Source organism: Lissotriton helveticus, chromosome 10 (assembly GCF_964261635.1).
Source record: "Lissotriton helveticus chromosome 10, aLisHel1.1, whole genome shotgun sequence".
Classification (NCBI taxonomy): Eukaryota; Metazoa; Chordata; class Amphibia; order Caudata; family Salamandridae; genus Lissotriton; species Lissotriton helveticus.
Window position 1 is genome coordinate 1,070,302,922 of NC_136071.1, and position 25,343 is coordinate 1,070,328,264.

General features: G+C 46.1%; 1 protein-coding gene across 1 annotated transcript in view; it reads right to left on the reverse strand.

Annotated features, from left to right (window-relative positions):
* SCIN (scinderin) overlaps nucleotides 1-15,308 on the reverse strand; it is a 308,708-nt gene extending 293,400 nt beyond the window's left edge. Inside the window, exon 1 of the mRNA XM_078663781.1 lies at nucleotides 14,864-15,308. Coding sequence (XP_078519907.1) covers nucleotides 14,864-15,056 — 193 coding nt within the window. The 5' untranslated portion in view covers nucleotides 15,057-15,308. The remainder of the gene's footprint in view (nucleotides 1-14,863) is intronic.
* Nucleotides 15,309-25,343: the final 10,035 nt, after the last annotated feature.

Here is a 25,343-nt window from a genome sequence, read left to right on the forward strand (position 1 = left end):
CAAAAATGTAATTGACAGAACATAATCTGACATAAATAGTGTGTCTTGAATGTCACATTTATAAATATGTCACTCACTCACCTATACAGTTATACATACACCAACTCACTTATTCATACACATACTAACACATACTTACTCACCTATACAGTCACTGACACAAGTACACACATTCAGCCACTCTCACAATTTCTCACTCACACATACAGTCACGTATATACTGCAACACTCACCTATACTGCCTTTCCCATCCAGTTACTCTCCCATATACCACTGACATCCAATCACTCAACGACACTGCCATACGGACACCCACTCACACATACAGCCAGCTCTCATCCACTCTGGCTGGGGGTGTCACAACTTGAGAGGTGGGCTCCTCACCTGGGCACCACGAGCCCGATTGAGGTTTCGCTGGGCGAACCCTGGAAAAGCAAATTGAGGACCCGCTTCACAACAGGTCGCCACGGTGTCTCCTCAAGAGGCGGTCAAGATGGCCAGCGTTGGAGGGAATGCTGCGACCCTCTCTCGGAAATCTTCGGCGCAGGTAACCCCAGAATCATGAAACTTGTTTCTCGGTGATCGCAGTTTGTGGTATTCCTGTGGCGTGCTGCAGCGAGAGGTGGATGGAAGGGTTATCCGGGGATACATACCAATTTTGGTGATCCCCAACCCGGGAGCTCTGAGGAAGAGCTCCTACCTGGTGGCCATGTTGGTGATATCCTATGGGAATTACATTACAAACACAACCGTATTTTGCGACCCAAATTTTCAGTCCCCACTCCACAGATCACCCCCAAACTTTCCCAATCAATAGTTCCCACTGTGACATTTTTGGGGGAAAATGTCATGCAGATTAGTCAAACGACGCCTAAGTTATAGCCAGGTCAAAAAATGCTTTTCCAATGGAAAATAGGTTCTAGCTATAACTACCTACTGGGAACCGCGCGTATGACATGCAGTCCCTTAAAATTAGACCTGACGCATTTGTCAAGTTTTCAAGTTCCCTCTACCCTTATGGTCTGTACTGTAAGCAATTGCCATTAATATCTTCTCTACGTGCCTCTGTGTCACCTGCATGGACAATTCCTTCGTAATGTCAGCTAGCCACTAAACTTTCAGATGTGTATCCTCCACTACATTCGTAGTATTTGAACCAACTAGAACCCATAGAAGACCAACCACTGTGCATGAGTTAGCACACTAGCCACCATTTTCTCTATAAATGAAAGTGTTGTGCTGTCAACAGTAGGATCCACTTCATACAAATCAATACAAATCTCCTCAAAAGCCACAAAATGTAAGAGTCCCTGCAATTGATTTGCTGTCCACAACAAATAACATCCACTGCATTGCAAACATCCCAAAATACGAGTGAACAACCACTAGGAAATCAAAAAATTATGTTGTGACAATGTGCCAACTGATCTGCTACCCATCTATTGTTTCGCAAAAAAATGCCAAACTCTAGAACCTGGTGGCTCTTCTGGAAATATTTCCAGCTGCCATTAAGCTGTAGATTCTGGTAGTCACCTTGACACACCACTGCATATTTCTAAATAACCTTCAAGATGCCCACACCCTGTCACACCTTTTGTATTGTCCTCACTGGGCAATCTGGCTGCCACGTTCATTTAATGTCAAGTAGCATGTTTAGTGAAAGTATTTGGTTGAAGTTTTATTTTTGGAGTATAGATACAAAAGACTTTCTTCTTGCTTCACAATGAATAATAGTCTTACGAAATATATGCTGAGTAAAGCATATACACATGTGGCAGATCAACAGAATCGAGAATAATTTGTGTAGGTTTAATTACTTTTTCTTCTTTTCTAGTACGAGCATTATAATAATCCATAGCTTATGCCAAGAAGGATTCCCCCAATTTCCAATATTCTGAAATTGCTAATGTAAGATCCCGTGATGATGCAGGATTTTAGCCTATTCTTGGGGAACATCACTGAAATGTAACACCTAAAAACAGGGAGTTACTGATTTCGAAACCACAGGCGTCATAAAGTTAGCCACAGTAATGATGGACTGACCTACTCCAACCAAGTAGATGAACGTGTGGTAAATCCTAAACTAGCAACAGTTTCATACAGCATTACGGATAGAATGAAATGTTAGCTTCTGGTACTCGATTAGGTGATGCCAGAAGCGTCAAAATGTATTCTAGCATCTTTAAATAGCAAAGACATCCGTGAAAGATAGAGCCCATGTGTGTATCCATTGATACGCTGGAATCAACTATCATGACCACCCTTTTAACTGATGTGAATGGAAGAGGTCCTTAAGGCCCAGCTGTTCAGACCAGAGATGGACAGATGGATTAATGAAGTGGGGTTCGATTTTGTCAGCACACGCCAGTCTTGATGAGATTTAAGTTGGTTTGCACCCAATTTCGCCTTAATGCTAGAAATAATTTGAGAATCAGCTGCATGCACAAAAGTGGACATTTAAGTTCAATGCAAAGGCTTAGCCTAGCTCTGCAAATAATAGCTAAAAGGAAGCTCATATGCCTCCTACAATGGTAATGCCACAGATCCAGCATGAATCTATAAATAAAAGTTGACACATCTGAAGGCTATAAAGTGAACTCCAGTCCAACCTTGGAGACTAAAGAGGACTGAATGATTAACAATGTCAAATGCAGCTAATCAAACTAGGAGGACCAACAGTACCACAAAATACATATACTGTAAATAGTCTACAGTAGACAGTCGTAAGTGCTGTGGTTTTAAATGCAAAAGTCACTCCACCCAACAGTGACTGCAAACAACTCAATATCCATTTTGTTCAGTCTACTACCTCCCCGCCAAACCTTGAAGTGCCTTGAAGAGTTTCGAGGATAGTCTTGTTGGAATTAAATTCTAAGCACAAAAACACTTATGCTTCTCAGCCCACATGTGTATAGCATTGTCTGTGAAAATCTTAAACCCTTAATTGCCCTCATGCAAATTAAACCATGCAGATAACTTCCCTTTCCTAACTTGTGTATTTTCTTTGTAAATTTGTAAAACCATGTATAATCTAATTTTTTGTGCTGGGGGTCTAAAGGCTGCTTGGGTGGTAGGGATGATTTTGCTACGATTAAATATATGTTTCAAAGAACTTCACTTAAAACATAGAAAACATAAAACATTGAAGAGTAATTAGAGTAAGAGTTAGATGTAGAGATATGTTTAGTATTAACATTAGAGAAAGAATTAAGAGTTAGAGAGTAGTGTTAGGACCTCATTACGAGTTTCGTGATCGGGAGCAGGACCGCCCCACTCCCATACCGACAACCCATGATTCAACTGCCCGCAAGATTAGGAGTAGTCTCCTGTCTGTCAGGTGGTTCTTTGGCATTCCCACGGCGGTGCCTATGTAATAGGCACCGCAATGGGATTGTGAAAATCAGTACTTGCACGGCATCAACTGCTGCAGATAGGGGGGCACAACATGTACCCCCCTGAATGCACCCCATGGCACAGAAGCGCCAGGGGTTTCTTCACCGCCACACTTTTCATGGAGGTTGCACCACCATGAACACTTTTCATGGTGGTCTCACAGCCATGAATAGTGTGGCGGTGAGGAAATCCGTAATATATTTTGGGGGGCCGCAGCGGCCCTGCCAAACATTTTGCGGCTTCAAGACCATTGTGACACCGCTCTGATACCTGGAGGTTGCGGTGTTCCTAGGGCGGCCATACTGCCATGGTCACAATAGGACAGTCAAAACACTGTCACCATTGTGCGCCCGTGAGTCTGGCAGTCTGTGGACCAACAGACTCATAACAAGGCCCTTGGTGTGAGGATTAGAAGTTAAGCCTAGGGTGATGCTCAGGGTCAGAATTCAGTTTTAGGTGCACGTTGCAGGATTAAAGTTAAAACTCTGATGTGGAGGCATGTACGTCAGCATGGAAGAGTTCTTACTTCCACCATGCCAAGGGTCCTCCAAATTTAGAGTTGTCAGCAAGCCTTGCGGACAACTCTAAACCTCATCAGGAGCCCCTGGCACTGTGATTCCAGTCAATGAATTAAAAGTTTGATAGATGGCACTGTCAAAGTCTTTGTACCCTCCCTCACCTTTCAACATGTTTTAGTTTTTCAAAAACAAAACCCCCAAAGCAGGATCTTGTTTTTGGAAACAAAAAAAAACTAATGACCCCCATACAATGTGAGTTCTCTGCTGTAGGGACCACACAATTATTTTTACTGTCCTTTAATGCGCTATTTTTTCATGGTGGTAAGTAAAAACTGGACATTGGACCACCTCCTCTAAATAGACTGCCATATTATGGGTAAACAAAATAAATAATTATGGAGGAATACCTATTTAAGGTCCCTCCTCTGAGATGGATTGAGGTCTCTGATGTGGTTGAAAGGGAAAAGGGCAAAGGGCCTGTTAACTGTGGCAGAAATGTATCACTTCACACACATGTGTGACCTTACAATGCATACATTTACAACGCATGCATTTACAACACAGTTTTTACATTGCAACATTCTTTACAACGCATACATTTACATCGCATGCCACTACAACAAATTTTTTTAAACTACATTTACAACCCATTCCATTACATCGCATTATACCTTTACAATGCATACCATTACAACACATACTATTAAATTGCATTTAAGGTAAGTGTTGGATAGTGTAGGGGTAAAAATTACTATGCTAACTGCAGGGGGTGCAACAGTAGGGTAAGTGTTGGATAGTGTAGGGGTATAAATTACTATTCTAACTCCACGGGGTGCAACAGTAAGGTAAGTGTTGGATAGTGTAGGGGTACTATGCGTTGTAATGGTATGCGTCGTAATGACATGCGTTGTAGTGTCATGCGTTGTAGTGACATGCAATGTAATGGCTGCGTTGTAGTGACATGCGTTGTAAAGGATGTTTCGATGTAATGACTGCGTTATAAATGTAGTGCGATGTAATGACTGTGTTGTAAAGGTTGTTTCCCCTTCCCACAGCTGAATGATGGAGCCAAGAATATATCTAGGCATTGAGTATCTGCACAATGCTTCTTTCATTGAGTGCTTGACCTCTCATTGTTGACATTCACTGGTCACACCTCCCACAGCACACAGATTCCCTTAATAAATTACAAGACCAGGGTGCTGCATTATCTGGTCACACATTGCAATGAACAGTGAATGGTGGGCTTTAATTCAATACCTCTCATCTATCCTGACACCAAAGGATCAACAGCAATAAACAGGGATTTACACGCCTTACCTCAGGAACATGTACAGCTGGGCAGTGTGGTCTTCAGACAACAGATCAAGTAATGTTCCTGGGCACTCTGCCAGGCCTTATAGCATAATGAAAAAGTTCATTTAGAGCTCCCTGTACAACCTAGGGCATCTGCGCACATTCTTTTTAGAAGAATAAGCTTTACAGCACACCACTTTTTCCACATTTGATACAAACATATTGTGGTGAACATTATCCACCATCACCTTCCAACAATGATTATACGGGACTATTGAATTAAATTGGACACGTTTGTGAATCACTGTAGGTAACAGCAGCAATTATCGTTACCTGATGCAAACCTTAAATATGTGACATATTGTCACCTATTGTTCCAAATGCTGGCAGGGGACACACCTGGTCCATATACCTACACTGGGATGCAGTATATGGAACACTTTTGGAAAATGCTTCATGTTTCTCTATCGCCTGAGCTATAAGTGGGACAGGTTTATCAAATCTGAACTTTGAAGTGGTTCCCTACAGGTCTCTATATTCATTTCCTTAACTAAACTGGCAAAGCATATTGATGTCTCCAAACCGAGTGTAAAACCCTTAGACAAAGCACAAGTCCTATAAAAAGCAGTGGGGGACTGACCAACTAAGACAATATGCAAATGACCTCATGACGTCACGATGTAGTGCTATAAAATAAATAAAATAGTGCTATTTAAATTATTTGTGTAAATACTGGAAATGACTAACCCATCTGACAGTCTTACAGTATCTGCATTTATATACATGGAGAGATCAAAGGCAAAAGCATGCCTCTCTTAAGTACCTGCGAAGAGATAGCAAGCTGTGTGCCTTTGTATCCCCTCCGTGGCATTTACATTTGTGTGAGGTTACAGGTGCCTCCAGTCAAGATATTCAAAGAAAAGGAGGCCTTATGGCCCCTAAACTTCGGCCCAGCTTGAAGTGAAAAAAGGCTCCCTCGCTGCCTGCACGTTGCTGCTGGGAATGGAAAGCAGGCAATGTGCAGGTGCTTCTGAACGTGTCCCGGTGTCTGAAAATGACACAGGCACATGTTCAGCATACTTCTGTGGGGCCCAACTTCTTGGCAGGGGGGACGGCGTCCACCCTATGAAAAGAGTGGGGGGACACGGTCACCGTGTACATGAGTACAATCCCGACTCGAGCCCTGCCCTTACGGTATTGCATGCCAAAGATGGAACCCCTGTTTACATTTCACATGAGCCCCTAAACCTTGCACTCCCGAAGAGTATTGGCTTATTTCAACATGTTGTTTATGCGACAAATCACTCTTGTATAGTGCACCCTTTGAACTGAGTCTCCACTAAGTATCGGGGAGTTCGGTTGTGTGTGATTGTTTATGACAGCACACAATTGAGAGCTCTGAAGTAGAGGCAGAAGGCTGTGTGAGCTTCTCATAGTGCCTGTCTGTGGGTCATACATGTGTGCAGACTGGATGCACATTCAATCTTTAGCCTCGCTGCAGAGTATACAGAGAGATGGTTGCATATGACTATGAGCCAACAATAATTATAGGAAAATGTGAGATATACAGGTGGAGGATTTCAGAAAGAAGGGGTGAGGAATGGGGGGAACATGTATAACAAAATGAGAGACTGCAGAACAAAGTTGTGTGTAGCGGAGACGGGAGTGTCTGAGACACACAGAAGGATCCTTACTGTAGTGATGTAACGGTCTAGCTTATCTGCGCACACGCATCCACACATCCGCAGGCCAGGCGTGGCCTGCGGGGTCCAATAAAAGGAGGACGGGCGCTCGTGCACGTCACTTCCGACCGTGACGAGGTGTGTGTGTGCTTACTGCCGCGGCACCGCGTCAGGCCCCTGCGCAAGCTTCAGCCACCACAAGGGGCCCAGTACACACCCCCACAACACTGGCGACGAGCGGAGGGGGCCCAACCCTCGCCCGTCCACCAACAGCCTGCCCGGAGCGGTCTGCTGCTCTCCGCGGTGCCTGACCGCGCGCCTCCAAGCTGCGCCGCCTGCCCTCCCTGGGCCGGCCCACGTGTCCCTGGCTCGTGCCGTGAGTACCTCCTCTCCTTTCACCCCTACAGCTACAGGGGCATTGACACTCGCTCTTTGGGAGAGGCGCGAGGGAAAAGGAAAGGGACAGCGCCATCGGCACCACTTCCGACGCTGAGACTGCTCCGGCCGCTTAGATACGCGACCGGTTGCCAAATATCACGCATTCCGTGTGAGTGCGGAATCGGCGCGGCACCCTGCCAATGCTCACGCATTGCGCGTGAGCCACGGAAAACGCCCTGTGGTCCCCCACGCATTGCGCGTGTGCTGGATGCCGGCAAGAGAAGGCCCTGCCACGCCCTAGAGGGACACTACCGACGACCTGGTACCTGCAGGAAGATCCCAAGAGGCGACTCAACGCCCTCAGGCCGCGAGAGGATTGCCACAACCGCGACGGAATCGAGGTAGGCCGCACAGCCGCCACGTGGCACCGCAGAGCGGCGCCGGAAAGACAGCAACGCTTCCTGCAGCGGACCACGTGCCTGCGGGAACACTCTCGACATGGGGGACGAAGATCCACCTGCCCCCGTCATCAATATCCCGTTTCAGCATGCCGCTGCGGGGGTGCTACCACCATTCAGCGAGGCAGCGGACCCCTCTACAGCCTCGCCGCGATGGAAAATTTGGCTTGAGAGGCTGGAGAACTACTTCGTGGTCACGAGAGAAACAGACAATGCAGTAAAAAGATCGCTATTACTCCACTATGCGGGGGATGAGATCTTCAGGCTCTTCAAACACCTACCCAATACGGGTGCTGCGGACAGCTATGTCGCGGCCGTTGCAGCCCTCAATGGCCACTTTGATCCCCAATTAAATGTAGACTTCGAAGTATTCAAATTGGGCCAGGCACGCCAGCGAGAGGGTGAGTCGATGGACCAATTCCACACTCGCGTCAGGGAACTAGCCAGCTCCACTGACGAGGACCAACCTAGAGCCATAAGACGACAGCTCATTCAAGGGTGTAGAGACAAGACACTGAGAGGGTTAATCCTGCGAAAACCCGGAATATCACTGGAAGACATATTAATCCTGGCCAGGTCCCACGAACTTTCAAGCGTCAGAGCCACGGCCATGGAACAGGCCTTACACAGACCATCAGTCAAGCCTGAACCCATCAAGGCAGAACGTGCAGATGCTGTGCGGCCGCGACCACGTGGACCGCCACCGAGGGGCCATGGGAGAGATCCACCACAAGCTCGGTGTTGATATTGCGGACATGAGCCCCACGCAGCTAAAGACTGCCCAGCTCAGGGGCAAACGTGCGCGAATTGTGGGATCCCAAACCACTTCGCATCGGTCTGTCGCAGGAAGAACCAATCCAAGAACTTCAAGGGACCACGAACACCTACCAAGGCCATTCGCCAACTATCACTAGCTGAACCACCCCTGGCGAAAGCAGAAAGACACTTACCCACATTGTATGATGACTCGGAGTCGGAGGATGAAGAGGCCTACATCGTCTCGTTCGCACGGGAACTCAAGCAAAGACGACGACCACAACCAACATGCATTGTCCAGATGGGGAACAACGAGGTCAAGGCCATTATTGACACTGGTGCCACGGTCAATGTAATGGGATTACAACAATTCAACAAGCTACGCCCCCGGCCTGAGGTACTACCATCCAAGACAAGGTTTTTCGCCTATGGGGCCGACACACCACTGCCCCTCAAGGGTAAAATCATAATACCCATCCAAGCCGACGAGTCATCAGTAATGGCGACAGTTCATATCATCAACCGAGAGGCTGACACGCTGCTAAGTAGCCACACGGCGGAGGACCTGAAATTAATAGCATTCGCCAACCGCATACGAGCACATCAAGTGGATGAGCTACTGGGACGCTTCCCGGAACTCTTCAGAGGACTGGGATGTATAAAGTGTGAACCTGTCAAGCTCCACATTGACAAATCCGTCACTCCCACCGCACTACGCCACAGGCGGATACCTTTTCACCTCCGCCCCCTCGTGGAAAAAGAACTCGAGAAACTAGAAGGCCTGGGCGTCATCGAAAAGGTCACAGGACCCACTCCGTGGGTCTCACCCATGGTGATTGTAGATAAACCGAAGCAACCGGGCGAGATCCGCCTGTGCATCGATATGCGGCTACCAAACACCGCCATTCGAAGGGAAAGACATCTAACCCCGACTATGGACGACATAGTGGCCGACGTCAATGGGTCGAAATGGTTTTCCAAAATTGATCTCAACGCGGGATACCACCAACTGCCACTAGCGGAGGAGAGTCGCTTCATCACCACCTTTAGTACCCACTTAGGTCTCCGGCGCTACAAGCGGCTGAACTTTGGCATCTCATCAGCGGCAGAGGTGTTCCAGAACACAATCAGAGAACTCCTATCTGGACTACCCGGGGTGATAAATGTCAGCGATGACATCCTGATACACTATGCCACCGCGTCTGAACATCACAAGCAACTCCGGGATGTCCTAAAGAGACTGAGCACTTCTGGAGCGACACTCCACAGAGAAAAATGTCAATTCTTTCAACCATCAATTGAATTCTTTGGCTATGTGTTCAATCAGGAGGGGATCCAGATCGACCCGAGGAAGTCAAAAGCCATAAAGGACGCCCCAGCGCCGAAATCCCCGACGGAGGTGAGAAGTTTCCTGGGGATGGCCACGTACTGTGGCCGGTTCATTCCGGGACTGGCTCCCCGAAGTGAGCCACTGCGAGCACTGACCAAGGCGGACGCCACGTGGCAGTGGAGCCTGAGGGAGGATGAAGCCTTTCAGGGTATCAAGGACGCCCTCTTGGAGAAGGCCACTCTCTCCTACTTGGACCCCGCAAAGCGCACAGAGGTGATCGTCGATGCCAGCCCGGTGGGCCTTGGTGCCGTCTTGACCCAAGAATATGAACTCGGCCAATGGACAGCATTAGCATTCGCCAGCAAGGCTCTGACCCCTACTGAAACAAGGTACGCCAAAATCGAGAGAGAGGCCCTCGCCATCAAGTGGGCCTGTAGCCATTTTCACTTATACTTACTTACTTACTTTCGTAATGGTCACCGACCACCAACCTTTAGTGCCTATCTTCAAAGGATCCGCACCGCACCCCCCCTCACATTGAGCGCTGGGTGATCCAACTCCAGTCGTACGAAATGGAGGTGGTGTACCGCCCAGGGGCCAAGAATCCTGCAGACTATCTATCGCGCCATCCCACACAACCGGCGCCGGCCCCCGTGGATGACGACTGTGAGGAGTACGCACAATGGGTGGCGCTCACCTCCTGCCCACAGCACCTGTCGATAGAAGATATCAAGGAAGCAGCCACCGCCGACAACATATACCTGAGGTCGCTACAGGCAGTTCAGGAAGGCTCGTGGGCTGACTACCTACACCCACCTAACTCCTGGGTTGCGAAAGACAAAGAGGCGCTCACGAAGATCTGGCGCGTCAGACACGAGCTAAGTACCACCGAAGATGGAGTGCTACTCAGAGGATCAGGGCTGGTGATCCCACAAAGCCTGAGGCACCGGGCAACGCAACTCGCCCACGGAGGACACCAGGGTGCAACGAAGATGAAGGCACGTATGCGGGAGAAGGTGTGGTTTCCGGAGCTGGAAACCGCTGTAGAAGAGTGCGTGAAAAACTGCCTGGCCTGTCAGCTGACTGGCGATCTCGAGAGACCTGCACCCGTAATCACGGAAGAGGCTTGTACGGCACCATGGACCAAAGTCAGCATAGACTTCGGCAGTTTCCCGGGGGAAGGACACACACTAGTGGCCATTGACGCTTACTTGAAATACCCTTTGGTGGAGAGGGTCGTCTCCACTGCATTCACACATGTTGGCCCGGCACTAGAAAAGATATTCTCCATGTTCGACTACCCTACCGAAATACGAAGCGACAACGGACCACCCTTCCAGGGAGCTGAGTTTGCCACTTTTCTGAGATCCAGAGGCATCCAACACCGTCGCATAACACCTCAATGGCCCCAAGCCAATGGGGACGTGGAAAGGTTTATGCGAACACTCAACAAGACATTCAGGATAGCAGTAGTGGAGCAAGCTGACCCTGAACAGAGGTTACATGAGTTCCTACGGGAATATCGGGGAACCCCCCACTGCACTACGCAAAGGAGCCCCTGGACCCTCATGTTCCAAGGCCAACGACGTGACCTTCTTCTCAGCGTCCCGGAACCAACGCCGGATCTGGTGTCCACCAGGGAGACTCAAGAACGGAGGCGCCTAGGGAATCAGCGAGCGAGCCGACGCCGGAGAGCGACTCCAAGACTCCTGAGGCAGGGGACCCGAGTGGTCCTACGGAATAGACGCCCGGGAGGAAAATTTCAAACACGATACGAGCCAGACATTTGGACTGTAACCTCCACCAAAGGCACCATGATCACGGCAAGAAAAGGCGAAGAGGAAATATCGAGGAATGTCTCTTGGTTCAAAGCAATCTCAGCAAAATCGAGACCAAGCGTGGAAGTCCCAGGAGAGAACTGCGGATTGCAGGTGGCAGCCACGCCGGAAGAAGAAAGTTGCTCGCCATCCGGGAGTCAGACGGAGAGATTGGAACCGGAATTGATGTCCACGACTCCGCCGGACACGGTCATAGACAGTTATCAGAGCATAGAAAGTGGCCGGGGCCACGCTCAGAGGTACAACCTGCGACCCAATCCACCACCGAGTCAAAAGTTAAAGGACTATGCCTGTCTGCTGAGGCCCTGATGTTGACACCAAGGGACATGCAAGGACAGGAGCATTTTGATTAGAAACCCGCACCACAATGTACAAGAAAACATCGGACTTTTTGAAAATGTTTATAGAGTTGGATAGGGATCTAGTGATGTAACGGTCTAGCTTATCTGCGCACACGCATCCACACATCCGCAGGCCAGGCGTGGCCTGCGGGGTCCAATAAAAGGAGGACGGGCGCTCGTGCACGTCACTTCCGACCGTGACGAGGTGTGTGTGTGCTTACTGCCGCGGCACCGCGTCAGGCCCCTGCGCAAGCTTCAGCCACCACAAGGGGCCCAGCACACACACCCACAACACTTACTACCCATTCTACAGACCTTAATAAAGTTTAATTCACAGTCTCTTATTTTCAGAAAGAAAACTTCCTGAGTACAATTATTCACAACGAAAGTATCGCTATTCATGTATCTGATACAGCTGACTAGCTTTGACAAATCCCTCAGGTGTGCCTTATTTTAGGTGCATGCATTTGTTTTTGGGCGACGTCTGGAAGCAATAACATTAAATTCACATAAGGCAGCCAAATACTGATCAGGTGGCACTGTGTGAAGTACGGGATAGTATTACACAGGTTTCAAGCCATGCTATTACACCACGTCTCTTGCACAGGATTCCCAGTTCCTCCTTTGGCCACACCCCTTTTAAAGCCACTCCCCCGAAACACACACACGCCTTTTTTCATCCACTTACGGCACTGCCTTATCGCCTTGGAGAGAAGCACGAACGAATGAATGGTGATTGAGTGCTCCAAGTTTGCTCGAGTCAGGCGACCGTGACTCTGATGTGTGTCTAAGTGTCTCACTCTCGTCTCCACAGCATGTGATCCTGACCCCGGGCCTGTGTCCTGTGTAATCCGGTGAACACATACTTGTGTTCTGCACAGAGCAGGTTCTACCTGCCGGAGTGAGAGAGAGCAGCGAGCCACGCAGGGCGTGTGCTCACATCTGTCTGACACTGACAGCTCTTCCCGGCACCGCTGCCCGCAGCCTCCGCCTCGTCCCTGAAGACAGTGGCTGGAGGCGGGGTGGAGGCCGCTGAATAACATGTTAATGTTTGCAGAAACATGGATTTATGTTAATGCTGGGGCTTAAAGCAAGGCATTACTACATTCAATCTGAAGAAATCAACCTGGGAGAGACCACGAATCCCCATTTTATGTGCCTCCGCCCTGGGAGGGGAGAGAAACTATTTGGGACAAAAGAGGGCGGCAGACAGGGGTGGGGTGTGTGTGTGTGCAGGGCCATCTTATGGATTTTGGGGGCCGATGCTGATTGTATTTTGGGGCCCCCTGTTCAGAACAGTTTTGAATTTATGACCCAGTTTAAGCTCCTTCATGCCCTATTTGGCCAGGTCACTGTCAGTGCAGTCGTTCTAATTCTAAAGTTGTTACATCTAATATTCATGGACAGTTATGCGTGTTTTTAATATTGTAATAGAACAGCAGCTCACCATTACTACAAATATTCTCTGTGACAAGATCCTCCCATTTTTTATATATGAGCATATTTTGGTCTAAAAAATCTTTACTTATGGATGTTGAATGAAACATAAACACAATATTTCTCTGCAACATGTCTGTAAAAGATTTTCACACCCCTCACATCAAAAAGAAATGAAAGAGAAACAGTATTTAAAATAATCTATTGAAGAATTATTCAAGGACATCAAGTCAAGCCTCTGCAGAACAGAGATGGCCCTATCAGAAGGGCCCTTAAAAAGCTGGGGCCCTGGGCCAGAGCCCACTTTGCCCATGCCTTAAAACGTCTCTGTTGTGTGTGGAGGGGGGGTAGCCAGAGTGGAAGAAGTGCAGCCATCCCTGCAGAGTCCAACACCAGAAGTGGCAGCTACACCGCAAGCGTTGATCAACAAAGTGTGACGTGGTGAGTGTGAAGCTCACACACAGCCAGGCTTCTGCGAGGTGTGATCCTGGGCAGCAAGCTCTTTGCACCACAGCGTGCAGACTCGGGACTTTAGACCCTCTGCGTTTTATGACTGCTGTTTCTTAGCACCCGCCGCACCCTCGGCATTACTGCTGTCAGCGAGAGACAGCAAAGTGACACATGTTTGATTGTTGATGTTAATAAAGCACGGAAGGGGACGTTGATCTGTCAGGCAGCTGTTTAAAGGTGCAACAAAAATGAGAGAACACGCCATGTACGTGTTGAGTAGACATTAAATGCCCAGATGGACGACACTCTCTCTCTTTCTCTCTCTCAGCAACCCAAGCGAGTATGCAACTCCTGCATAGCAGTCAAGTTGTAGTACAAGGTGTTGTAAGTGGTTGGAAAAAGAATCCTATTAAAAGAAGTAGGGTACTCGCGGGGCCCCCATCTCCAAGTAAAGCCAGACCCTAGACTCTCAGTCGAAGTCTTTAGTTCCCCGAAAGCCTTCTTGCTCAGAAAAGCGCTAGCATTACTCTAAATTACGTACCCCCAAGAAAAGTGATGCGCGGAGCCTGCCTGCAAATTTCTCACCATCAACTGCACGAGATGAAACGGACCGGGTACCCTTTAATGATTCTTCTCTCGTTGCTGCATGAAAGTAGTAGTGACTAATTAAAATGAAACTGACTCTGCAGCAAAAAAGCCAGATGTTTTCAAGAGAAAGAAACATTGCATCAGAGCTGCAAAAAGGACCCGCACGTTAGCAATCCTGTCTGCCAACTTTGCATTACTGCCTGCATCTAAAGTTGCATTCGTGCACAAGCTTATCTGGCTCGTGCGACTTTTTTTAATGATGCTGAGCAGGCTCGCACCTCCATTTCCAGCCTCAACCGGTGCTTCTCTGCGAAGACGCACTCCGAATCTTAGCTAAAGTTTCCCAAAGTCTGTCTGCTTTCTTCACTGCTCAGCATAAAAGCACGCCTGGTACTCACCCAGCCAGTAGTGCAGGTCGTACGAGGTGGAGTTTTGCCTGATGACCGTGTGCAGCACCAGGTATGCGTCCCCCACATAGAAAGCGCCGTGAAGACTCCCGGGCACTTGAACCAGGTCCATTTTCTCGATCCTCCAGATCTGCAGCCCGGGTTTCTTGCCAGCTGAGGCGAACTCTTTGTGATCGAGCACCATGTTTGCAAAAGCCTCCTCCTTGAATCTCGGACAGAGGGCAGGGGGGGCCGCTTAGCTCCGTCGCCTAATTCCACTTCGCAGCAAGAACTGAACTGCAGAAATGCCAGATTCTGCAAGAACTGCCCAGCTTTATACTAGAGCCGCCTGGGATGGAAGTAATGCCGAGGAGGCGTGTCCTGAATCCACACACACACACATCAGCCAGCAAAGTACACAGACGGGGAGCGCGCACACCCACTTGTGGTAAATCACACATGACTGCATCCTTTCACTCCCGTGCTCAGCAGCTCAGAGCGGCCCTGCAGCCGGGTGGTTCATTTAATTTATTAATTTATTTACTTAATGCAGTTTTATATAGCGCAGACTTTACCCAAAGGTGTCAGAGTGCTTTACAATAGAACCAAGCAAGTTACATAAGGAGAATAACACATTAACAAGTTGCAAATACAATCAGGATAATTGAAAAAGTAAAGATAAAATAAGAGGGGCAAGACTTTGTTTAATACAGGTAAAGAAGACATATTCACAGCGTTGCGTCAAATGATTGCCAAGCAGCCTTGAGGGTCAACAGAGAGAGTTGAATTATGCCTGCAAGGGTCTTATGAAGAGAAGATATTTAAGATCTGTTTTGAATGTCCGGATAGAGGCTGTGGTTCGGAGGGTTGGAGGAAGTGAGTTACAGATTCTAGCCGCATTGCCTGAGAAGGATTAAGTCATGCATCTTTCCCTTTTGATAGTAGGGGGCTCGAGCAGTAGTTTTTCAGTATTGCGTGACGGTCTAGAGACGCCAGAGATTTTGAGTTTATTCTCCAGATAGCGAGGGGTGAAAGTGTGTAAGGCTTTGTGGGTGATACAGGCAGTCTTGTAAATTGACCTTGCTTCAATGGGAAGCCAACGAAGAGAAGACAGTATGGGAGTGATGCGATCATATCTTTTGGCCCCATATACGAAACGTGACACTGAATGGAGGAAGGATTTAAGAGGAGAAAGGTGGGCTTTGGGCAGGCCAGCAAGGAGAGTTGCAGTAGTCCAATCTGGAGAGAACCTGTGATTGGACCAAGGTTTTTAAGTCTTGCACAGGAAAGAAACGCCTAACCCTCCAGAGAAGGTGCAGTGGTAACGGGCATTCTTGGCAATGGTAATGATATGGGAGTGTAGGTTGAGCCTTTTATCAAATATGAAACCTATGGATTTAGCGCTGTCGACAACAATAGGTTTGTTGTTAAGTAAGTTTAGAATGTCCATCCTTGATTGAACAGAAGAAAGAGAAAGTGACGTACAGAGAAAAAGGAATTCCGTTTTGGAAGGATTCAGAATAATTTGATGAGTTGACATCCAAATTTGGATGGAGTTGAGGGTGGTGTTGAGGATTGAGATGTCATGTGTGGAGGACACCGTAAGGTATATTTGGGTGTCATCTGCCTAGTGGTGATAGAGGATCCTGGCTTTTTTAAGGATATTTCCCAATGGTTGCATGTAAAGATTGAACACAGTGGGTGCAAGGATAGAGCCTTGAGGTACCCCTTATCCAACAGTCATTGAAGTAGAGAGAGCGTTTCCTATTTTGATAATTTGAGATCTATCTGAAAGGAATGAAACACTGTGTCTTCAAACACCATCCTTTGTTTTAAAATGTGCAGGAGACTGTTGTGGTTGATAGTGTCAAAGGCTGCGGATAGGTGCGAACCACCGGTGTTAGATAGCGAGGATGACTCTGAGTGAGGGTGGAGTGGGCATGTGGACCTTAAACACTGTACTGGGTACTTTCATTGCCATAATTATACATATACCTCTCATATGTATATTCAAATTGCATATTGCATTTGACATTCTCTACATATGCACTGTATGACTAATGTATGCCCTATGTTTCATCAATAAAATAATAAAAACTGTTTTAAAAAAAAAAGGCTGTGGATAGGTCAAGAAGAATGAAAAGACAAGACCCACCAAAATGAGGTATACGCAGGACCTCGTCAATCACTTGAAGCAGGGCTGTTTCAGTGCTACTGCCTTGCATGAAACTAGAATGGAATTAGTCAAGGAGGTTGTTATTCTTGATGTGATGGAAAAGTTGCTTTGCCACACAGCTTTCTGTGATTTTCTCAAGAAAAGGGAAGCTGGTAATAGGGCAGAAGTTGTTGAGGTCATTCACATCAGCAGAGAGTTTCTTAAGAAGTGCAATAACCTGTCCTGCTTTAAGAGCAACTGGAACGGAGCCTTGGTTGAGGAAGAGGTTTATCAGGTTGGTCCAGTAGGAAAGAGTGTGGGTGAAGCAGTCACTGGCATTGTCACTAGGGATGGGGTCAAAAAGAATGATTAGAGGGTTTTGTTTCTAAAATGCTTTTGAGGAGGGCATCCTCAATGATGACGTCAAAATACTGCCATGCTACTAATGATTTGCGGTCCTCAAGGGGGGTAGGGTGAATGACCTGATCCACAAGCGATTTCACTTTCTCATCAAAGAATAGAGTGAAATCTGCTGCTTTCTTGGGTGGGTCGTCAAATATGATGGTTGAGGGAGACGTATTGGTGCTTTTGATGAGGTCGAATAGCTTTTTAGGTCTGTTTTTGGCTGCATCGAGGAGGGTTCTGAAGTGCAACGCTTTTTCACGGAAGATGTGGGTGTGTATCTCGAGCTTGCTAAACATAGATTAGAGAGATTAGTGGTGGAGGGAGATTGTCTCCTTTGTTTCTCCAGATACCTCAAATTCTTCCTTTCTTCATAGAGGGATTTATTGAACCATGGTGCAGAAGCAGTAGGTTTTTTCTTTTTGCTTTGTAGTGGAGCAACCTTATCAATTTTGATTGAAAGACTGAAAAAGCTTTGGGAGGTGTCATCGTTGACATCAGAGTTGGGGTCTGTGATTGGAAGTGAATTGCACAGAATGTCAAGGTCGATGTTTTTGGTGTTACAGAACCAGGAAGAAGTCCGTTTAGGTTGTCATGGGTTAAAGAGCGGCATAGGTGCAGCGAAAAAGGGATGAATAAGTGATCAGACCAGTCTACTGGTATAGGGTCAACAGTAGTTAGCAAATCTGCTTTAGATATGACAAGGTCAAGAATGGAACCCTTAGAGTGTGCCGGTTTCATGCTGTGTTGGAGAAGATCATTTCCGAGGAGAAAAGTGGCCATTCTGTTGGCAGCCAAGTCTTCCAAAGAGCCCCTATGCAAATCAAAATCTTCAAGAAAAATCGGTCTGTCATTTTGAGAATATTGGTCGCTGGCAAAGTCAGTAAATTCTTCTGTGAAGGCAGAACTTTTACCAGGCCGGAAATAAATGGCATGACACCTGAGAGGGGAACAGTGCTGTACTTAGAGCTCCGGAGAGAGGCATTCGAATGTATGAAAGAAACTGTTGGGAAGAGACTTGAGTTGAAGGAAGTTCCTGAGGTTTAAGGTTCAAGCATCCCCCAACTTTATCTGCTCTATCATTTCTGATTATGGAATAGTCAGAGGGGAGCAGAAGATTGAAAGAAGTATGAGAACTCTCATTGAACCACGTCTCAGTGAGGAGAAGTATATCAAGAATGTGTAGATTGATTGAGTCTGAGATTTCCAACTTGTGTTTGTTTGCAGATCTGCAGTTGTGAAGAATAACAGCGCAACTCTGAAATTACTGTTTTGGTGAAGAGGGTCTTAGGGCTTTTAGGGGTGATAGGGATACAGTTCCTGACTGATGGTGTCTAGGTAGAACAGGTCTGATGTTTAGTGCGGGCAAGGGAGATGGTCGGAATAGTGCAAAGATTAGAATTATCTGGAGAGGAGAGAGTGAGGGTGCTGGTGTTAGAGGTCTTGTAGCTAGCCAGTAAATTGTAAATGTCTGTAAGGGACAGATTGTGCATGGCTTTTTTAGGGCGTGGGAGGAGGGTACTCCTCTGGAGTTTGGGGAAGTGAGTGTTCACCAGGGAAATTGGGTTGCTGGGTAAAGTGGAGGTTTTAGCATTTAGGAGTGAGATGGTAGCTTCAAGCTGGGGGATAGTGTTGCAAGGATTTCTGCTCATGCACAGAACTGTGCACAGAGACCTAGGACATTAGTGAATTGTGGTGTACCAGAAACTCACCGCAGTACCTAGAAGAACCCCAATCAGCTAGCATCAGTGTCACATTAGCTCTTCGTCCTGTAGCAAAGTAACCAATGGTTAGACAACCTAGAACATGCGACTTAGGACCATCTCAGGAATGGTGGGAAGTGAGAACACTCTTTGGTTATACTCTCATACCAGTCTACAACAGGAGTAAAAAAGAGACACAGTAAGGTTAAAATATTTATTTTAATGACATGATCTCATGTGAGGTATTTTAGCCGACATAAGCATACATATGATTAAGAATAATATGGTCACCATGGTTACAATTCCATAAAATACAAAAGGCGGAATCGTATTACAATGATAGTGAAAACAGGTCCTATAGCGCCTAGTTTTTACACCCTCCCTACAGAGGAACTATGGGGCATATTATCAAGGGGCTTTATCTCCGCTTTTTGGGCTTTAAAAGCCAAGAAAGCGGAGATAAAATTATCTCCCTATTACCAAGCTGTCGCTAACACCAGTTAGCAACAGCTAATAGGAGATAGTGACCATCTTGGGCCCCGCTTTGCATGTCAGTGATATTTATCACTAATGACATGCAAAGTGGGCGTGCCAAGATGTTAGCGACTGGAAACAGTCGCTAACATCGCTATCTCCTATTACCAACTTTTGGAGATATTCGCGCTAAGCGCGAATATCTCCAAAAGCTAACACCTACCCAGGAGCAGTTCTTAGCCATGTTATCAAATGGGAGGTGGATAACATGGCTAAGAGCATTTGCTCGCTAATGCATGAATATCGCTGACTTTTCAGCGATATTCATGCATTGCGGCCGTTTTTTATCGCATTTGCGATAAACCTTGCTAATAGCAAGGTTTATCTGCGATAAAAATCGCCGATTTGCGGCGATAATTTTTGTCTCTAAACAAGTTAGAGACAAAAATTATCTCTATTGGTTGGTAATATGCCCCTATGTATTATAAACTAAAGAAAGTCTCTTGGGCTGTTTTGGGAGACCCCATTACCTTTCCACTCAATAAGAGTAAATTACATCTGGATCAGCATAGTCTCTCTGCATCCCTGGAAACGAGAATCTTCCAAGTGTGTGAAATCATGTTGAGTGTGTGATAATAAGGACGCCAGAATCTTACTTGGCTCACAGCTGCCAAGCTGTTGTATCTAAAAAGCGTTACACGGACATGTCGTAAAACAGCTAAAATGTTTTGATAACCTTGACGGCTCAGCACTCACTGTTCAGACTAGGGGCACGATGTAAGTCTAGAGCTAACATACAAAAACAGAAATTCAGTGTTGTGTGCAAAATCAGCGAAAGGTAAAATGGCGTTTAAACTTCTAATAAGCCATGCTAACATAACATGCACACAAAGCAGGCCCTAGGCCACACAACACCCTCCCTTGTTCGGGGAACGCACAATAAAGGAGGCAAGATTTATAGAACGCAGAGTTCAAGTTCGAATGAGACAGAACCAACTTCAGGAATTTTGCCAAACTTGATATTTGGGAGTAAAACTCGAATGAAAAAGAAACCAACTTAATGAAAACAGTCACGGGTGACCATGGTGTGAAAAAAGACCTAAAAAATTAAGAAAAACATTAAGGCAGTACAGGGGGAGAAAAAAATCCCACACAAGTTCAGTACGTGTCTATGAAGCAGAAAAAGTCACACTTCAATCCAACAGCATATAGGCACCATACGTCGCAACTGCCTCCAATAGGAAGTCATTGTCATCATCCATGAACATTTCAGCCATCATATTAAGTAACGGAAATGAACATACATGCTTTTCGATTGCCGGAGCCTCTAGCACCATCAGAGGACAACTCAGGCTTACTTCAAAGCAACTCCGCGCCAGAAAGCCATTGGCAGCAGTCCAAATGTTCCAATTGCCTAGAACCCCATGAGCTGCTGCGCAGGCCATAATCCCGAAACTAGAACAATCTATTTCATTAGCAACTAAGGGACTCTTTAGTAGATTAAAATCCAGGTCAGGAGAGACCGTGTTGCAGAAACGCAAATCCAGGGCCCATTCAAATCCACAATCCAAGCAATAGAGAACAGGCTGTACACAAGTGAAGAATGAGAACCAGAAAGATAAACCATATGCCACACTCAGAGTCGCCAGAGGCAGCGATCCATAGTATTCTAACATCCGTTTACGAAGCAGGAACAGTCAGAGCAGATCGTCGTGGGGCACAAATTGCGTATCAATTCTGGAGTAAACAAATTAATAGCAGTATGCCCGCTCCCAATGCGAGAACTAATGGCAAACCGCTGAATGCACTCGAAAAAATAGAATGAAAAAATGCAGGGATCACACCAAATATAGTTTGAAATGAGGTCACAAGGCCAGAACATACTACTTAAAAAAGTGTGCCTGGCCAGTGGTCGATGAGGCATTAAAAATTGTGTGAATCTAAGCACCAAAATGCAGGGTCAGGCCTGTGTTTAATAAGGCATTCACTTCAGTAGGAGTATTTGCAATGTGAAGGACAAATGTCTCACGCGCAGATGTAAGGGGGACTTCCTTCTGGGACAAAAGAGCACTTATTCGACTCATATTGTTGAACTCTGCTTTCAAGGTCGGGATAGAAGGCCAGATGGAAACATCGAGCCTCCCATGTGGAGGAGGAATGAAGACATTCTTACAGCAAACCACACGCTGGGAAACTGTAACAATATAAGGAATACCGGCAAGCATACCACAAATATCTTCATTATTTATAATAAATAACTACAGTTTGCAAGCAGTGTGAAAGTCGGTGTAATAGCCGGGGTGGGGGATGCCTCTCAAAACACACGCAAGATTTGGTGCCTGGACATTGCAAGAACCGTGCAATTGCAAATTCCTAATGAATGGTCCGGTGTGGATGTGCAATCTTCACCTTTCAAATAAACTTCCTTTCCTTCCCTCAAACAACTATATGTGAACGGGAGATTCCAAACTTCATGAAGATAAGCACTACATAAAGGTTCAAATAACCTATGGCATAGTGTTTCATGCAAGACTCAAATTTAAACAGGGGAAAAGGGAGAGTGATCAACCATTGGATAAGCCAAACTGCAGAATTCGACTAGGCGACTGAAAATGGTAACAGCTCTAGTTTTTCAATATGCAACAGTGAAAACGTGGCATCCTCCAATGACATAAATTGTTGTTTAACAGTCAAATTAAAAGGTAAAAATAACAAACTCATGTTCATGTGATCCCAAGGCACCCTACCATTTTTCAACGTCTGAAGAGTCCATGCAAACTGCATAACAGAACGCAATTGATTCTGCCCATGGTATAGTACAGCAACGTCTTCTTGCACAATATGAACAACAGATGAAACAATATTGTCCAAAGCGAAAATGCGGGAGGAAAGAGTGTTAATGCTATTATCTACAACGGCAAGTACTTTTTCTAAATTGGGCTGATCGATAGCTCTGAGCCTAGAAGCAGCTTCAATCTGTGACAGTTTCCAAACCTCGTTGTAAGCAGCATATATCCATATTTTCGATCTGCCTGCAGCAGGACATTTAACAAAATCATTTAAGTCGATGGTGTCAGTCAGCTTGGACAAATGTAGCTTAACAGAAGCTAAGGTTGAGTGTCTGAGCCAACTCCGACATAATTTGCCTACAAAATAGGTGGTGACTGAATGTTGAGTCTGAAAACGGGGATCCACTCTAACCTCTGTATAGCCAGGGGTCAGACTCAGAAAACGGTGCTGGCAGGAATATGCACTTTTTTGCCATAGCAGCCAGCCTTCGGGATTAATGCTGGAGTCATTAAAAGAGACATTTTTCAACAGGGCTTGTAAATCACTTAGGGAAGTACTGGTGTAATTATTCCAATGGGGAAATTCACCTAATCAGGAAATGAAGGAGCATTTAATTTTTTAGAAGTAGCCAATCCAAAGCAGGTGGTTTGTGAAATAGTAGCATTCAGAAATAACATATGGTTTCGGATGAGACATGCACGATGCAAACCTCAGTGCCTTGCACTTGCCAACTTTTAGAACCCCAAACAGATTTAAGATCAATGGTATCTTTCCACATTTCATAGCCCCCAACAGCCAACTGGTCAATAAAGGACTTCGAATACAGTAATTTAGTGTGGGTAACTCTAACCTTGGAAGAGGACTTCTCAGTCAACTTAAAATAAAAAGCATCAGGGTTGGATTGATTAAAATAAAAAAACAGCGTTTCTGAGCTGTCTTCCACTGGGCGGGACAATGTTCCCACTGTGTGTAGTTAACCACATTTTTAAATGAATTTGTTTTATGCAGAAAGTGATTACCAAAATGCTGGTAACAGTACAAATCACGATAGTTTGCAGACTCTAAATATAATTCTTCAGGATCAAAGGCAGCATAGTATTTCAAATCAGAAAACAAAGCCTCTACGGCCTGAACGTCGCAATCATCAGAGGGAATATTTTGTATAACCACATCCCCCATAGGAACTCGGAGTACATTGGGAACATTAATAACCTCTGTGGGACCATGAACTTGGAACTTTACAGCATCCCATACAATCCCATCTAAAACGGGCCAAGCAGTTATATTCACAAATGTCTGGTCCCTCTTCATCTTGTGTGAAGAGGAGTGGGGGGCCAAAGTTCCATCAATCAGTCTAATTGAAGTTCTTTCTTGAACGTAGTGTCCATTAAGTAAATGAAACAAATACACCACAACTCCGATGGACATGAATAAAAAAATTGCAAAAAGCACCAGCCAAATGTAAGTCCAAGGGGAAAATGTTTTTTAAACCAGGTAGCAAAAATGGAAACTTTTGAATGGTCCTTAGATGTTGTAGAGCCAGTGTCAAATGAAAAAAAGGGTTGGGTAGCCACACGTGTCTCCAAATCAGGCATAGACAAGTCAGTGGGGTAAGTATATTCAGTATCATTAACAGGATCACCAACAGTTGAATTCAATAAAGGATTCGTAACTGTATTCAGTTCAATGACAACATCAGGGCTGATGACAGGATCCGGAACTAAAACAGAGTGTTGCACCATTGCTGGACACAAAACAGCATGAGTCATACTATGAAGAATCGGCCACCCTGTGTAGTTTGACATTGTCAATGGAGATGTACCTGTTCTCCTTTCACCCAGGAAGAGGTGGTAAAATGACTGTTCTTGTACCCTGCACGCCAAGCACGGCAACTGGAGCTTGATAAAAAGGACCGAATTCTTTCTTGTTGTCGATCTTCTCTCGGACCAGTTCTCCAACTTGGAGTAGCCAGCCGACTACCGGAATCTGCAATGCAGCATCAGATGTGGAGGGCAAGTATTCCTTTGCAAGACTGTCTCTGGTCATTTGTAGGTTCTGCAAAACATTAGAATGTTCATCTACGTCAAAGGATGCAGCTGCCGCCGCCATGTCTAGACCATCAAGGTCCGGGACAAACATTTTGATGCCAAGGAGCATTTCGTATGGGGTCCGCCCACCCAGGGACCTTCTAGGGAGATTATTTAGTGCACGATGTACGCTATTGAGGTGGTTAAGCCAATCTCTGCCAGTACCTAATACCTTCACTGTCAAGGATTGCTTTAAGTCACGGTTCATCCGCTCCACAACACTATTACCCTCAGGTTGGTATGGAGACGAAAATTTGACCTGGACCCCCAATGAAGCCATGGCATCCTTGTACGCCTTAGAGGCGAACGCTGGACCCTGGTCCGAATGGAAGGTACCACACGCAAAAATTCCCACAAAGACATGCAAATCCCTTATGACAGTCCTGGAATGAGCACTCCTTTGAGGCCATAGCCACACAAAGTGCGTGCAAGAGTCAACTGCTACTAAGATGTACTTATACGCAGTATCAAATGAGAAAGGACGGCAGTGATCTAAATAAACACACGCAAGTTGTTTATTAGATATGTACAATTGAGTTTGGGGCGGCGTGCAGCAGTATAAGGTTTTATTTGCTGACAAATGCCGCATTGAAGGACATAATCACGCTTTTGTTTGTATAAACCCCGCCACCAATATCGTTGCTGGAGAAGAGAAACAGTAGCTGACACGCCAGGATGAGAATAAGCCATCCCAGCGTGGGCTGGTGTAATCAAAGCCTGCCTGCGGTCCGCGTTGGGTATTAACCTGTCACCAACGTTGTTAATTCTCACATAAGGAACTTTATCAGGGCTTAAATGATAAGAGTATTTAGAAGGGAAACCTCTAGGGTAATTACCTCCCTTCTCTGTTGCAGCAATAGCTGCCAAGATGTCATAATCAA